General features: G+C 42.7%; 1 protein-coding gene across 12 annotated transcripts in view; it reads right to left on the bottom strand.

Moving 5' to 3' along the window:
- Window positions 1–18,226, bottom strand: part of ptprfa (protein tyrosine phosphatase receptor type Fa) — a 273,794-nt gene that overhangs the window by 93,533 nt on the left and 162,035 nt on the right. For 9 of the 12 annotated variants that reach the window (XM_034530507.1, XM_034530506.1, XM_034530510.1 and 6 more), the window contains 4 exons: window positions 14,205–14,341; window positions 13,743–13,887; window positions 9,456–9,761; window positions 3,416–3,609 (listed from right to left, as the gene is read on the bottom strand). In XM_034530507.1, coding sequence (XP_034386398.1) covers window positions 3,416–3,609; window positions 9,456–9,761; window positions 13,743–13,887; window positions 14,205–14,341 — 782 coding nt within the window. The remainder of the gene's footprint in view (window positions 1–3,415; window positions 3,610–9,455; window positions 9,762–13,742; window positions 13,888–14,204; window positions 14,342–18,226) is intronic. The other 3 variants (XM_034530513.1, XM_034530518.1, XM_034530515.1) reach the window with 1 other exon arrangement.

The raw sequence follows: 18,226 nt of genomic DNA, 5'->3' as shown, positions 1-18,226 counted from the left end.
CCTCGAACGCTGGTTTTGGTGCTGGGCGATAAAACAATATTGGAAAGTTTAACAGTAAAATATTCCATGATAACAATGATGAAATCATGAGATTTATTTAAGCTCCTGGGATTGAAACAGACAGGCGTAAGTTCATTAGAGAGGTCTGACTTCACGAAAAGGCAACTGCATGTGCAACTGATGTCAGAACTGAACATTTACTGTTTCCTGCGAGAAAGACATTTTTATAAATTGCTATTCTAGAAATGTAATTTATTGACTTATGATGGTTAAGCCAAGTAAGAATATCTGAACATAAAACAGCAGTTTGCATGGGTGACATCATTTCCTTAAATGCTGCTTCTCAATCATAGACTTTAAGTTACATAATAAGTGGATAATCATCGTAACATCAATCATTGGCTTTGAAGCCTTGAGTTCTGCATGTTGCCCGTCGCTAACTCGGAGCTAAGTACAACCGAACTCTGAAAAATACATTTTTAAGCAACCACTTTTATGAACACTGTGAAAGGGTTAAAGTTATTAAAAAACACACATGTGTTGGTGTGTAAGGACCCAAATGCAATACGACAGAATGGAGTAGAGAGCAGAGATTTATTCAGGCAGACCTCACAAGACAACAGTCTGCTTACAGGGAAAAGGCCGACAGGGACCAGAGGGAGCTGAGGCAATTCTTGTGGTCGGGACAGAAGGCTATGGCGGGGAACTCCAAAGCGGCAGGGTCGGCGACGGGAGAGCAGGCGGAGGGTAGTTGCTGCAAGGTCTGGCATAAAGGCGGAGAACGAGGTGTGAGTGACGCTGGGGCTTAAATACTGACGTAGGTGCAGCAGAGTGGACAGGTGAGTGATAGAGCTGAAGAGGTGGGTTTGACTAACAGGTGAACAGAATGAACTGATTAAGTGTGTGACTGACAGAGTGGCAGGAGAAAATGGAAGATGAACTGTGACACCTGTCAATCACCTTCTAGCCCGCCCTAAAGCACACCCTGCTTTATGGTCTGTTTGACTCTAAATAGAGCATAATTTAGTAAATTAACCTCATGCTGTATTGAAGAAGACTTGAAACTAGAGACTGAGACCATTGAGACCACTAGAGATTAAACTCATGTTTATAATGTTTACTGAGGGAATAAATCAAGAGAGAAGTAGTCATTTTATATAGACTTCTATACAACCAGAGGAGTCGCCCCCTGGTGGTCATTAGAGAGAATGCAGCTTTAACACATGAATCCTAGACTTCTATAAAACCAGATGAGTCACCACTGGTGGTCAGTAGAGAGAATCCAGCTTCAACACATGACGCATAGACTTCTATACAACCAGAGGAGTCGCCCCCTGGAGGACAGTAGAACGATTGCAGCTTTAACACATGAAGCATAGACTTCTATACAACCAGAGGAGTCGCTTATTATTATGCTGCGTGGTTGGTACAGATGGAAAGATTGGCCTGTTTTGGACTTGGGAGTGTTAACATTGTCAGACAACTCAAGACGGTTGAATGACGGCAGAGTCGGTCTTTCCATGGTCATTATCCCTTTCTTCAATTTGGGTTTCATTACCATGAACTTCATTACCATGAAAAATGTGGTGCTTTAATGTCCAGTTTTCAGGCAATACGAAGTAGGACAAGTTAGATTCTTTTAAAGTTTGAAATTGGTAATGGTGATTACTCCAGTATATGAGAGGATCATACCTCCAACCAGGACAATAACTGTGGTGCCATAATTCTTTACTTGTAAAAAAACTAATTCTTGAATAGAATTGCGACGCGAGAGGAGCTGCTGCATCTGTCTTTGTATTTTTCCATTCTGTATTTCCAATTGTGTTCTTAAAAAAAATAAATAATGTTTTCCTCCTTTAGTGAAAATACAGTGGACTCTCCCGATCAAATAGTTCTTATTCCATGACCACCAGTTTGAACTATTCTAACTTTTTCTCTGAGAAATCATGCACTGCATGGCGAACGGACCTATAAGCTAAAATACCCATGAGCCTCGGCCGCTGTTGCTATGGAGCAGAGTCAGAGGGATAAAAACCCACCCCAGCAACAGCCGTTACAGAGCAGCTTCTTTCCTCAGGCTGTAAGACTCCTCGACTCATCCACCACACTCCAACAAAAATAGTTTTTTCCCCTTGTGTGGCAAAAAACAACAACAACTTGCATTTCATTGTCCAACCCTGTGTTGTAGAATAACAGATAAACCTTGAATCTGAATGGTAGGTAATTCAAAATGCTTTGCTGTTAAACTCAACATTGATCCAAAGTTGTTGAAATCATCCAAAGTTGACCCTAAAATGTTTAAATGAATGAATTTAAGCAGCAGAATGTGTCAGTCCTCTCCATTGTGTAAGTCGTTAGTGGGCCGTGTAACAGCTCGGAGATGAGAAGTTTCTTGCTGGAATACACCTATGGAGCTATCGTTAACTTCTGAATGTGGCTTTTTTTGTTCAAAGGCATGTATTCTAAAAAAATTGGTTTCCTTCTATCAAAAAACCTGGAATGTTTTAACACAGCTGTTAATATTCATCAGATCAAACTGAGTTGCATCCCATTGTCTAATTGAGAAAACGGATGGAACTTTTACTTACGGAACCAGACTATTCTATTTTCTTTTCTTTTTTGCACTGTTGATGTAGTTTCTGACATTACTAAGGGTCCTTCTATCCCGGCAATACTGACACTCTTTCCATCTATTTACATACATAGACTGTGTGAAAACATGAGATCATGGTCGCAAAAAACCTAAACAAGAACATACAAATTGATGGCTTTTCCGAGAAGCCAAACCTATCCTCAAAATAACAATATATGTATGTATGCCTGCCTAGACATGTAGTAGCGAATGAAACAAACCCCAGGGTCTGAAAGGGTTAATATAGCCTTGCTTGGAAGATTTTCTATCTTATGGCCTCATGCTGGGGCTCATTTTGGTCTCATCATTCACTGACTTGCAGTACATCTCTGAATAATTCCACTTCATGTCAAACTACACACTTTTCGGTGTCCCCTTGAAATATCTCAAACACAAACACATGCAGACACTTTCTTTTGCTTTCCTAAGCACGATTATCTAGGTTTCTCCATTATTCATACATTCATATTTGTGGCTGTTTTCCAACTCTGTTGGCTAGAAAGAGTTTGTGTATTCTCATACAAATGTACATGCAACATGCAAATGTATTTGATTCTAACCACCTACAATTCACTAAAAACTAAGTGTGTATGTGTGTGTGTGTGTGTGTGTGTGTGTGTGTGTGTGTATCGGGCACACTTTCCACAAAAACATAAAATAAAGAAACCAGAATGAGACCTCTATGAAACGAGATGACGCTTGCTAGCTTTGCCTGGCCATTGGTTTCTACCAACTTAAATGAACAAAAACCTTAACATTGGAATCGATTGAGTGTGCCAGTACCTGGGCATCGGGGAGGGAAACGTCCATGATGACCGGCTGGCCGTGAGGCTCTCCGTTCTCTAGTCTGGAGTAGACCAGCTGGTAGCCTCTGATCTGGCCGTGCTGCTTCATAGACAGCGGAGGCTTCCAGGTCACCCTGAGAGCCGTGGAGTTGAGGGCATCTGCCTCCACCTTCCTGGGAGGGGCTCCGGGCACTGCAGCACAACACAGCACACAACTTTATCTTTAGAGTCTTTGTGATATGATGCAGATCGCATGATTAAAGTGTTACTTTAAGTGCAAGCACACAACCCAATAATCACATGAACTTTAAACGAAAGATACCTGGATGTACATGGACCATTAAGACTACATGTACATGTGGCGGCGGGGCGTGGTTAGGCTCAGCTGCAGAGGGGACGGAGTGAGGGTGTGGTTTAGGGAACGGTGCCGGGATGAGGTGTAATCAGCCTCAACTGGGGTCAATCTGTGTTTGTGTCTCTTCCCGATAAAAACAGTAGCGACTGAGGAACGGGAAGGACGGGTGCGACGGAGCGAAAACAGCCGAAGCAACCGAAGCGACCGGGGAAAGGACAACCGACCCCGAAGAATTAAATCAAGTGTGTGGGACGGGGACGACGGAGGATTATTACAGGCGGTTCATCCCAAACTTCCTAGATTTGACCAGCCCCTTGACCTTGACTGACACATCGAACAGAGGGCTAGGGGCCGTTTTGTCCCAGCAGGTACAGGGGGTTGACCGCCCGGTCCTGTACATCAGCCGGAAGCTTTCAGAAAGGGAGGCCAGGTACAACACGGTGGAGAAGGAGTGCCTGGCCATCCGGTGGGCAGTCGACTCCCTGCGCTACTACCTCCTGGGACACTCATTCTCCCTCTGGTCGGACCACGCCCCGCTCCAGTGGCTCCACCGCATGGAAGATACCAACGCCCGGATTACTATGTGGTATCTGGCATTATAGCCTTTTAATTTCAAGGTGAACCATAGGCCAGGGATGTAAATATATTTATTTTAGGTTTATTATAAGATGCACGAAAGGAGAAGAACAGATATGCAATCGCAGGAGGCGTGACCCACCCTACTGAATTGTGATTAGCTGAGACTCTTCCCCTAACCATTACCAATCGGACTCCTTATGCCGGAAACCTAGTCAACCCAACCAACGAAAGCAACGAGTTCTAGCAAATCAGTGGCAGCGTAGTGGGCGACAAGACATCCTAGGAAAGACAAAACTAAAGTCCAAAACCATTGCTAAAGGGTACCTAGAACATCACAGTTTGAACTGTAGGGCCACTGACCATACATCACTTAGACTAGTTGGGAGTGAGAATGTGTTGGCTTTAGCAAAGAGCAGTTTTTTTTTTACCAAGAAAAAAAAGATGTTTTCAATATGAGTGTGGATGTATTATAAGAGTTTGACCCCAGCAGCATTACATATCGTATCATTACAGTTTAAACAGCAGAAATGTGCTTGATAGAAAGTTGTACAAAGCCTGTTCTCTCATATGCCCCCATCTGATAAATAACATCAGTTTGAAATTTCTCCTGACCGGCTGAGATAGTTGTGGGCCTGGAGACGTTACAAGGTAATGTGAAGGTTGCTGGCTATCTTTGCAGGTTATACACATCAAAGCTTGTCACATGGAACCCCGAGAGGATGCTGGGAGCAGGGGTTATCCTACTTCATAGAATATTGAAAATGAGCTCATGAACATTCCTCTAGAATGCTTGGTCAGCTTCAGAGGGAAGTGCAAATGAATACAAATTTGACTTCAATAAAAATAAGGGGATGAGGTTGTGCAAATATTAATGGGATTCAAGGCAGACAAGGAGAGGAAATGAAGCGTTAAAAGGTTAAAATGCCCTGCACTTAGAGATTAAGACATGGAGAGAAAAGTGTTAAAGCAGCTCAAGTATCACCCAGCACAGCAGGCAAAGTAAAGCTCTATAACTTGGTGTCAGCACTATATGCCTTAGACTCATTAGAATCGTTTAACCTCGTATAGTATGAGCAAGCTACCAGAATCAAGCTCCAGCTTTGGAGGAAAAAACGTCAATAAACTTGTATTGTGCAAAATAGAAAGCCACAGCCCGTGCAGTGAGGAAGAAGAGCAAAAGAACCATGTCACAGACTAAACACATCTGGAGTCCAGGAAATATCAGCAACCACTGGACGTTCAGTGCTGCTGTAGCCTCTTTGGTAGTTGGCTCATTACAGAGATAACTCAATACATTTATCCACTTTTTTTGCAACCATATCACCAGCTAAGAACCTCGATAATAACCAATTTCTTAGGTGCCTCTACGTCACTCATTCAAAATATGGTAACATATATGAAAATAAATAAATGGCGGCAGCGAAATCTCCGAACTTGAAGTTTCAAAGCGGCAGTCCACAAACCAATGGGTGATGTCACGATGACTGCATGCACTTCTTAGTTACAGTCTATAGTTACACAGTATGTCTGGGGCTATTATTGTGAAAGGTAAGGTAAGTGAGATCTGGTACCCGTGGTAGTTCAAGGGTGGTTGTTAGCTAGATAGCTTGGACTCTGGTGGATTGGAAGTTTATCTACCTCTCAGGTAAAGGTGTGGACTAGCACTGACTTCCACTTTGTCTTTCAGAGTTTTCATCTTGTAGTCTCACTAATTGTGCACCGTGGGTGCAGAAACAATCATATTTGTTAATACTTCCCACTGAAGTGTGCAGACGGGTGATGCTAATGCACACTTGCAGGGCCGTCCTGGCTGACAGCATGAAGCCGGATCATGTGTCAGTGGGTGCTGGGGGTTCTCTGCAGCAGCTGCTAAATGTTGGGGCAGCCACTAATTGCCTTCTAAGTATCTCCCTCACTGTGTCCAGTGTATGTGTGTGTGTGTGTGAGTGTGTATATGTGTGTGTGTGTGTGAGAGTGTGTGTGTGAGTATGTATGTGTGTGTGTGAGTGTGTGTGTGTATATGTGTGTGTGTCTGCATTCTCTTCCCTCTTCCTACCTTAAACAACCTGAACAACCTCCACATGCTGCTGTGTCTCATTTACATTTAAGCCCATCCTTGAACACCACCCACTGCAAAGCTCGGAGGAATAATTAAATATCTACAGTATGGAAAGCAAAGGCAGGATCTGAGAAAATGCTAAATAGATTTGTGACGCATTTTGATGACAGCCTGGCCCCCTACAAATTACTGACGCATACAAGTAAACTTTATTGTCAATTATGTTTCGGCCAAAATTCATTTTCTCCCGGATTATGTTTGTTTTTGACATATCACAAATACATTTCTAATCATAGTCCAAGGAAGTCTGTTTAAAAAATGGTTTGTCTCGTGGTTTGAAAATGGTTTGTCTCGTTGACTTATTTCAATTTAAATAATGTAGCAGACATACTTATTATAAGCCAAACGATGCTGTTTATTAACCTAACCAAGTAGATTAAATAATAAAAAGAGACACATTCTTAACGTCACATCACGACTGAGATGTCAGAGGTCAAACAGAAATGCACTTCACTGCTACTCGTGCCATTCTATCAAGACCAATGTTGCAAAAACAAATGCTGAGTCATAATTCACAAGAGCTGATTTAATTAGGATTTATTAAAACACATCAATGGTTCCATAGAGCTAGGCCGTGAGATTCTGCAGGCGTCAGGGAGCAAAAAGAGAAAGTGTTGTGATATTCAGGCACCAGACTGACACTAATGTGGGCTGGAAGGAGAGTTGGCTGGCCAGCCGCTACAGTCTGTGTGGAGAATGGACAGATGCCGGAGACCAGAGCTCAAAGTCAAATGGGGTGCAGAGAGATGAAAAGAGTGTGAGATTAAGATTCAGTTGGTGCGCAAAGATGAAGTGTGGTGGGAGAGGCTGAAAGAGAGAGAGAGAGAAGATGGAGAAAGGAGGACAGCAGGTGGAGAGGATTAGTGCTTTGGAGGGAGGGAGGAAACTAACAACACGGTTTCAATTAGTCCCTGTGGACTTTTGTTTACGTTCAGTTTTACTCACAAAAACACATTGTGTGTCTTTGAGCTCCAACAATCGCGTCGGATGAATTGTCTTTCACATAAAACATTAGCGAAGACGATTTCTTTTAAAAGTTGCTTCCTATGTTGGTTTAACCATCACAAGGCCCACCCACAGGATGATCCCCGTTCTCACACTGGTATACACTCAATTAGAGAAGAGAGAACACACGTTGAACTGTTCTGTGTTCTGATCTTAATCTCTTGGTTGTCTTCTCGGTACAGATAGTTCCTTTCCAAGTTTCTCATTAAAATTGTGCAGATTGACAGGAGGGGGAGACGGGGTCCTTGTGTAGTTTGCTGGGGCCTGTGCGCTTTTCAGAGAAAGGGGTTCCATTAAAAAACATTTAATATATACAGTATATATTAAAATCATTGGCAGGAATATGTGTCTCATCACCCATGTACAGTGCTTTTGAGTGGGGAAAGAAAAAACATTTAGATGTATCTCCATAACCCCAGTACTTTGTGAATCATCACCAGATCAGACTGCTTCAATCGTTTGAACAAATCCACAAAGGGCAGATAAGTCTGAACAATACACCTCTCGTGACAGTAATAAGGAGTGTGTGCGACCAATGGCAGAACATTCCCTGCGGATGACATCACAGTGGCCCTTCTGGCTTTCATCTGACTGAAGACAGAGGAAGAGCGTCATGTTGCCGCTCAGGCATCGTGCATTTCAGCAAACCACGGGCACATTGAAGATGGACAACTTCGTTTCATATCAGCATTGTATCACGCTTGCAGAAACGCCACGTTGATAATAAAGTAATAACTTAACAACCAAACATAAAACCGTAGCAACATAGCTGTGTCCAAAGGGTTAGGGTTAGGTCCAGACATTTTAGCCTAGCGGGGCAGCAGCCCAGCAGGCTAAAGCCACGTCTTCATGCTGGGGAGAAGACAGCTAGTCTGGAGGAAGGTGGCAGGCAGGAGATCAGTGGCAGCAGAAGACTCACAAGGCAGTTAGCCCGAGTTGTGCTGCAACTTCAAATCGCAAAATGGGCTTACAATTTGATTCAAGAAGAGAAAGGTCATTGCATTGATTTTGGCAGGTAAAACATTGTTCAAAACCCAAATGTTTGAGTTATACAACCAAGACGGAACGTTGATTCTGAACAATTCTTGAAGTTTGGATGTACTACATGATCCAACACCTCAACCTCATTTCCCTTTACCACACTGAATGTTGGTATTAATAGCCTGTACTGTACTCACTAATCCAAGGAACCCAGGAATCAGGTCTCCATGTTAATCACTGGAACCTGAGTTTTAGTTTTGGTTCTTGGGCTGCAGAAACCTGACCCGCAGGTTGTTGTTGTTGTTTTACACAGAACTATCTGATAATCCTTAATTGGAATAAGAATGCTATACAGGACCGAAGCATTGAACAGTCGCCTCTCCCAGGTGTCTCACACACACCTAAGCCAAGCCAGCAGCTCCTCACAGGACGCCGATTGGTCCGTGCTCTGGCTTACCGGACACAAGCGCATTACTTGAAACCTAAGTATGACACTAAAATGGTGATATTGCAAAATTGTGAGAATCCAGTAGTGGTTCAAGTAAGGGCTGCTTACTGCAGCTCTGGATACTCTGACTGTTCAAACACAATCCTCAAAACTAATTTTTAGCATTTAAAGCATGTATCCAGACTCTAACTACCACTGCTTGCTGCTCATACCGACGGTCTTGAGACGAGAGTTTCTCATCATTCTGTTGACTTTAAATAAAGGTGCGGGGTCTTACCTTATAATTGTTATACATTCAGTTGGTACTTGGTTTTAGGGGTGCATGTTTCCGAACCAAATTTATGAGAAAGGTGTCAAGGGTCTGAGAGTTGCAGTTGCCCACCGTTTAAGCCATGCCAATACTAATCTAATAAATGTCTTCTAGGTAAAAGTATTCCACTGCTTTTTAAAGTAACATCCATTCAGTGAGAGCTCGTGAGACTGAACTGCAGGAGAGGAGCAGAGTGTTGGAGGGTTAGTATTTCCAGAGAGCTCCAGGCTATTCAACATACCATCTTCCTTGGTTCTGCTGCAGGCTGCAGAGCTCTCTGGGCCGGGCCCGACGTCAGTGTGAGCCCTCACCCACACCAAGTACTCAGTCCACTTCTGCAGGTCCTCCAGCACGTAGCTGGTGACATCGGCGGCAATCCCTGACACCTGGTGGCGTTCCACGTCCTCCCCAGTGAGCGCTAGGTAGGCTAGGGAGTAGCATGCTATCTCCCCGTGGCTGCTGTCTGTGGGTGGTGCCACCCAACTCACCTTGATGCTGGTGGAGCTGAGGCTGAGCAGGCGTACCTCCTGGGGAGGGGCTGAGGGGGCTGATGGGAGGGGAGGGGAGGGGAATGGTCAAGCAGGGTGGACAATGAAAGACAGAGCAACTGACCCTCTGGACTGCTTGGAGATGATCTGCTTATAAGTCTTTGTCCTTAACGCTGGGTTTATAGCCTAGGACTTTGCTTTATCATTCACTTTAGGAGGAAACGTCATTGCAGCTCGTACAACGTCATACACTCTTAGAAGTGACGGTGCCAACTAGAACATGTAGGGTTTTTGGACTTGTTTCGGGTACCCTTTATGGTTATATATTCCAATGGTTTCATTAGAACCCTAGATGCCCTGGGCTAATGTGGTGCACTACAACCCACAATCAAATGAGTAAATTTGGGGTGTATGGGCTGGATTTTGGGCCTTCCATTTTAACATGCTTTTAACAATCCTTGAATAACTCTGGACAAGAGGGTTCTTTGGAAGAACCTTTAGTCCTACAAGTAACCCGTTAAAAAATAGTTTTTTAGAAGCATACGGATAAACAGGTTCATTTTAGTGCTGCAAGAGAAGTTCAATGCGACAAGAAAGGAGCAGTTAAGGTCAGACAGGTTGCTAAGCAACAGTTTACCTAGATTATCTGAACCACTTCATTTGGAGGTTAAACAGAGTCTGACATGTTGGTCCTCTACAGTGAGTACAGGAGCCTGGAGCCGAGCCTGAGGTTTGCTTCCAACCTGTCTGAGCGTTTTCTCTGCTTGTGTTTCTTGACCCAACGGACTTGTTGAAGCGATTAAACCAGTGACTACACTTACGACAATAGGACTCAAGCAGAATTAATTAAACCAGAATAGTCTTTTAACGAAGTGTAAATATAAATAAGTTTCCTCATCATGTTAATCAAAACATGTAATTTGAACAGCATATGCTTTCTACAAACCCAATTGGTAATCAAATAATTGTTTTCATTCCTAGATGTGGTTGAAATGAAATGGTTAATTTAGTGTGAATTCATGAAATAAACACGATAATTAACATAACACATTTTTATGTGAATTTATAGCTTGTGTTTTTCCTCCTCTTCTACAAATCCTCCTCACAGTCCAGAGGGCAGACAGAAACCAGGGCGACACTTCATACCCCCCCCTTCCTGTGGAACAACACATTACCAACACAGTGTGAAGTGTCGCCAACTGAAAAGTAAAACATGCACACTACAGATGAATGCTCAATGATACACAAGAGCAGAACTCAATCAAACACAACAGCAACACCACCAGATGAGATGAGTGTGGAGCAGGTGGGAGAGATAACACAGGGACCGCTATCGTGCTCGCTGTGGATTGGCTGCCCCCAGCAGACCGTGAGGACCCAGCGAGGTCCCTGTTTGAACAGTGTTAGAGGCCTTGGGACGAGTTGAAAGAGACGCACAAGAAAAGCCATAAATCCATCACACGTACGAGAACCTTTGGTTGCATCCATGCAGGGGGTGAGATCAAGGAGACAGAGATCCACGAGTGGGAGATTAAAGAAACGGGGTCATGAAAAAAATAGCTAAACTTGGGGAAGAGGCTGCGAGAGAAAAGGAATTAAGATTTGGACAAATAACGTATGAATCTATCCCATACGGAAAAGGTATGATGGCGTATTTGGGTCATTGTCCGTAACAAATAAATATCTAAAAATTACGGAGGAATATGGGGGTCGTAATCTGAGAGAAGAAATCTGAAAGATAAAAATTGGGAATTTATGAGAAAAAAAACGCATGGTGTTATTATGATAAGCATGACCTCTGAGCGGAGCAAAGGTCCTAGTTTTCTTTCATGTGTCGTTATAGGAAAATAAATAAATACTAATGTAGTCGTAGAGTAGAGACCGACAACTTCTATCTTTGTCTTTTTTTTCAGCACACACAGCCAACGTTAAAAACCAACCAGCTCCTCCGAACACACCGCGCTACAGAAAAGGCACATCATCCCATGACTGCTTGATTCCCCATAATCTGAACCACAGATTATGGGGAATCCTCTCTTTAGACTATGGAAAGTCCTGCTGCTCCTGGGACCGGCCTGAATAAGAGATGAGAATGGACGCATGGAGGAGTCCGCTACAGTATCATATATTTTGCACTTTGCGGCTCACATTACCATCTCCCGTCTGCCTGATTCCAGGTGAATGCAGCATCATTTTATTGTGTGTGTTATCTCACTTTAACAAAAGTAACTAGCTTGGCATTGCTAAATATGAAACTGAGATCACTTTTTTTAGTAGTACATATATATGTATATACTGAAAACATTTGGAACAAAGACGACAGAGATCGGCAGAGAGATGAACAGAAGGAGAGAGTGAGACAGCGGTGGTGAAGGTCCTTAGACCTGTTAGCAGGTTCCCTGACTCGTGGCTTTGACTGTGAGAGGAGTGATGGCGGACTGAAAATCAAAGCGACACAACTTGTGTGTCTGCGGCGTGACTGGCGCAGGGATTTCTCTCCTGACAGGTGAAAACAAGAGAGGGGGCTTATACTCCTTCTGGGAGCTGTCATAAATACTGCAGCTTCAGTTCCACATCTCCCAGCATGCCACAGAGGCACAGATCCAATGCTGGATATGCAGTCTGAATAGTATTACAGTCAGCGTGGGACAACCCTGCATATCATATATTATCATGTTTCACATGACATATATCATTTGGAAGGAACATGACAGTCATGGTGAAAGCTGTCTCTCCATGCAACAGCGTGTTCGTGTTTTCATGGTCTTACATCATAATATGTATCGCCTTTATTAGACTATTTGTCAAAATAAGCAATGTGTTACGCCCGGTGATTTGTTACGCAAGGGCAGCAGAAAGCAGGAAAAATATAGAAATATCAAGCAGTACTAGCGTGCTTATGAATGATGGATCCTGTGAAGCAGCGGATTTTACGCCTGAAAGAAAAGAAAAAAAAACTCCTGACATTGTATTTTGTTGTCGGCTTGGTGCTTGAACTTTGTAATTGAGTTGCATGTTCGGCAAAATCAAGCATGACTGACACGTGGAAGCAAGTCTTCACATAATTAATGCCGCGCCGGTAATTACTTTTTGCAAGCTCGAAACTGCAATAACAGTTGAGGCTGGTTTTCGAACAAGAGGTTCTGTTGGGAGTCAGTGTTACAAAGATAATCTCCACTGGGTCGGGGCGGTAGGACCAGATCGATCCAGAACCATGCAACGCCCGTTGCATGGTTCTGGATCGAACCACTTATTGATTCAGTGCGGCATTTCATTGGTTAATCATATCTGTTGTTACCACACCCACCAAAGAGGGAGGCGCCCAGCCATTTGCTCTATCTATACACTCAATGGTGTCAGCTGTGACATCATAGAGAGAGAATCTTACTGTGTAGCTGTGTGCATGTGAGGTTATGTTAAATTAATCTAAATTACCGTAACACTGAGTAGCGATTTATTCAGCTCAGTTAGCTGTTTGTTTCTTCATATTGTTTATATATACGTTTGGTTTCAAGCCACTCCGGCGGCACCACACTATGCTTCACCGCAAAGACAGTTACAAAATGCTAGAATACATCGGATTTTGTGTTATTTTGGTCCCATAAATGTAATGTATAATATGTACCTAGCGATCTCATTCATTATTCCATTTGCAAAACATTTATTCACTAATGTATGCATAATACTTTGAAACAATGTTTTCTGCACACACACACACACACACACACACACACACACACACACACACACACACACACACACACACACACACACACACACACACACACACACACACACACACACACACACACACACACACACACACGGGTCCTACATTAAAGTGCAGCACGACCTGTCAGCCACCTTAATTGGATTGCGCACGGTGTCCATGTGGATGATGCAGGATGACATCACCAATGACTCACCCTCATGTTTACTTCCACTTGGTTCATTTAAATATAAAATGTACCTGAACTAAAAGGCCGGGTCGGGACCAAAAAAGCAAAACCAGAGTGACATTAGAGAGCTGGAGTACTTACTGGATTGGGCTGTCCTGGCCTCAATAGGCTGAGTAAAGACTCCTAAACCCATCTCAGATTTTGCAGCCAGGGAAAACATGTAGAGTGTGTCTGGCTTCAGACCGTCAACTGCATAGGAGCCTGCTGGGTTGAAAGTGGCATGATGCTGTGGAGAAATGGACACCGTGAGATCATGAAGGCCACGGCCCACACAACTGCCCGTTAACTACCGGGAACACTATTACACTCTGGGTTGCATTTCACAGTCCCAGAATTCAGCACGAAACCAACACGACCACTCACAAAACTCCCTCACATGCTTCCCTGAGATTAATCTAATCAGAAGGGGCCGATGCCGTTGTTGATCTGAGGCTATGTTTGTGGGAAATAAAGGTCAAAACCATAAACACAAAACATGTTTTAGGGGTAAAATATCATCAATCTACTTCATTGGAAGAACAATATTTTTACGGTGGTATTTACCTTGTTTGTGGGATTGTTATCCTCCCAGTAGAGCAGCTCAAAGCCAATTATTGGATCCTGGACGGGCCAAAGCCATGACAGCATGATGCGCGAGTCCAGCTCGGCCTCAGCCTCAAAACCAGACGGCTGAGCTGGAACTGGAAGCAGAAACAAAGACATGGACAGACTAAAAGGCAGGAACAGACATAGAGGCGGCGAAGGGCTGTATTCAGAGGAGGAAACACAAAGTAAGGGAGTCAGGAGGTGAAGTGGGAGGCCGGGCAATGCTGCAGTCAATACTCATCAGTATTCAGAGCAGCAACACAACTGAGGAAGTATAAAGGACGTCATCACCTTCAAATCCCCTGAGGGGATTTTAGATCCCAAAAGTGTCTCATGTCCATGAGTGCCAGGAATTTGGTGTGTTGAGGTGTGTTATGCTAATATGGTGGGCCAAATACCATCTCTTCAGCCAGACTGGCATTTTTTGACTGTTTGAAGCTTGGTCTTGGCTTTTATACTTGCCACAATCTTTGTCAGTTTCTGGAGCCTGAAAATCCTGAATATGGCAAAGTACGGTGGAGGGGAGGTGAGACAAGAAAGCAGCAGCCATTACAGCTGATTGCAAAATGGCTTATGTCTCTGTTGTATTTGTAACTTGTTTAACTGCCCCAAAGTGGCAAACAATTATTTTTTGTTATTGCCAGTTTAAAGCCACTACACACCCTCTGTGCACTGATACAGTTGTTTTCACTTTAGCCTGATTCAAGCTCTCATAAGGGCGGTATGGGCAGACTGTGTAGAACGTCACCGGAGGAGGGGCCTCTTGGAGAAATCTATGGTAGATACAACATGATCAAGTGCCCTCAAAGATGCCCTTCCAGCAGAGAAAACATGATGAGATGCCCTCTAAGGTGCCCTTCAAGTGGAGAAAACACCATGCATTTTCGTCTAAGGTGCCCTTCAAGTGGAGACAACATGATTAAGTCTCCTCTAAAGTGCCCTTCAAGTGGAGAAAACACCATGCATTTTCTTCTAAGGTGCCCTTCAAGTGGAGAAAACATGATGACGTTTCCTCTAAGGTTTCCTTCAAGTAGAGAAAACATGATGCACTGTCCTGTAGTCTAGAGTGCCCTTCAAGTGGAGACAACATGATTAAGTCTCCTCTAAGGTGCCCTTCAAGTGGAGATAACATGATAAACTGTCCTCTAAGGTGCCCTTCAAGTAGAGAAAACATGATGCATTTTCCTCTAAGGTGCCATTCAAGTTGAGAAAACATGATGGGGTGCCCTCGAGAGTGCCCTTCAAGTGGAGAAAACATGATGCATTTTCCTCTAAGGTGCCCCTCAAGTGGAGAAAACATGATGCATTTTCCTCTAAGGTGCCCTTCAAGTTGAGAAAACATGATGAGGTGCCCTCTAGGGTGCCCTTCAAGTGGAGAAAACATGATGCATTTTCCTCTAAGGTGCCCTTCAAGTTGAGAAAACATGATGAGGTGCCCTCTAGGGTGCCCTTCAAGTGGAGAAAACATGATGCATTTTCCTCTAAGGTGCCCTTCAAGTAGAGAAAACATGATGAAGTCCCCTTTATTTCAGTGGTTCTCAATCGTTTTTTCAGTGATGTAACCCTGTGAAATGTCTTTTCAGCCAAGTACCAGCGTAAAGCATTTTGTTCCCATTCCCATTTGAGAACTACTGCTCTGGAGTGCACTTCCAGTGGAGAAAACATGATGACGTGGCTACTAATAACAGTTTTAACAACATCTTAACACTATTAAATCAAGGTTACCTATCAAGTAGCTAATGCACAAGTTGTGAAATTGGAGGGTTCTAATTACTAAGAAATGCGTTTGTTCCGTAAAGTCCTGAGTAAAGCCGTTAATATAAGTGAACGGTTTGATGGAGCAACCTGTATCAAACTGCAAAAAGATAAGATAGTCCTTTATTAGTCCCGCAGTCTAATGCACATGTTAGATGCAGTGGCTTTTAGAATCAGTATCATGAGAAGAGTAAGTATGACCGTAGCACCCCTTCATTAAAGATCAGTGAGGAAGGGACTTTTTTTTTTTTTTTTACAAAGATTGTACTGCATGTGTTGCTTTGGAGCTCCTGTAAAAGCAGCACAAATAATAAACCAGTTATTCTTCTCCCGAGCTCAGTCAAACAGCCCCATTGCTCCAGATTATACGATAAAGTAGACGGCCACATAATAGATGGCACGACTTGGGACAATTGTACATTAATCGCAGCGATGTGCTCATAAACACAACGGGGAGAAACACCCCATCCTCCTCAGTGTGACACTAGTTACTAGACTTTGTAATATGCATTTAAGTCAAAATGATTTATGTCAGCCTGGAAGGGTGCTGAACTCTATTCCAAAAATAAATAAAGTGGGTCAGCTGAATTTGGGTGTCTTTATCTTCCATTGCAGCCCTGTGTTTGTGTCATGTTTCTTCCAGCCAAGCAGAGCGGGCGACAACATTGAAACGCGCTCTCTGTGAATTAAATACTATTATTTTTCCTCTACGTGCCGGCAGCCACTTTATCCTCGAGACCTTCATTTCACACACTCTCACACACACTGCATGCTCCCGAGCATCCGTGTACATATGTTACACTGTGCTCTTCTCAGCTGGTGGATATCTGACAGACTAATGCTTCACATTATAGTTCTTTTGCTGCACTTTTCAAAAGTGATGGGAGTTAAACACAGTGTGACTACATTTAGCCCAGACATTGTATGCCACCAATAACGTCTTTCATATTTCCTCGACAGACACACAGGTGTAGCTGGAAGCAAACAGTCAGGCATCAATCTACACGCCGCCGCGCTCTAATGGCACGCTACCTCCAGTCCGTTAGAGGGGTCACAAGGAGCCCTGGAGGTAAAGGTTGCTCATGTCGGGGTGCTGGTGTTCATGTTTCTAAAAGATGGAGCACCAGAGGAGGAATGACCAAGTCTATTAAGTCCAAACTCATCCATCTACAGAGGAATAACTATGCAGATAAAATCAATCAAACTGAGACTCTAGAATGTAACTGCCAATTAAAAATCCCAAAGAGGAAGCAAAATACTGTAATATTTAATCTTTACATTATTAATCCTTTAGCCTGTCTTGACAATTATCATATGACATAGTATTATATATGTAAATGACTTTCATCAGCTTTATGTTATCTACTCATATGATATATGGATGTGACCGTGACCATTTTTACCTTATTGACTTATCCTATGATCATTTGTATGTTATTAACATATGGTATCGTATGCGTACAGATTGTAAAGCCCTCTGAGGCAAATTTGTAATTTGTGATATTGGGCTATACAAAATAAACTGAATTGAATTGAATTGAATTGAATTGAATTGGTACAGTATATGGACATGACATTGACCATTACTAAAATATTGACTTATCATACGGCATATAGACATTACCTCGATATCATTTATGTAATAGACTTATTGTACAACGTATGGACATGATCTCTAATTTTGTATGTATTTTTACCAACTTATTGTACCTTATAATAGACATGACCTTGATGTATTTTACGTTATCGATTTATTATATGAGGTGTGGATTTTATTACCTTATCGTCTTGTTCTGCAATATATAGACATTATGTCAATATTTATTGGCTTATTGAGTTATTGATAGGTTTACAGTACAGTGTGTTTGTGTACATGAGAAGGTCACCGACATTATAGCCAACAATGTGTCAGAATTAACAGGTGGTTTGATTTGATTTATTTACAATATTGAAATATTTATTTCACGGTCCAATTCCAATGTCTAAATATTGTTATACATTTGAAGATCATTGCTGTAAAAAGGGTGTACTTGCCTTATAATGCGTGTTATATTATCATTACATCATTGGCCTGAAATGGTCTTAAAATGACAATAATAATGTTTATCGCAAATATTTATGTGACAATAAATCTTCCAACAAATAATAATTACTGACAGGTAATATTACTTATCTATCTAACCATCAACTGTAATGTATTTTAATTACTTGAAGCTGTCTGCACA

Source organism: Cyclopterus lumpus, chromosome 4 (assembly GCF_009769545.1).
Source record: "Cyclopterus lumpus isolate fCycLum1 chromosome 4, fCycLum1.pri, whole genome shotgun sequence".
Taxonomy (NCBI): Eukaryota; Metazoa; Chordata; class Actinopteri; order Perciformes; family Cyclopteridae; genus Cyclopterus; species Cyclopterus lumpus.
This window is presented reverse-complemented; position numbering and strand designations above follow the sequence as displayed.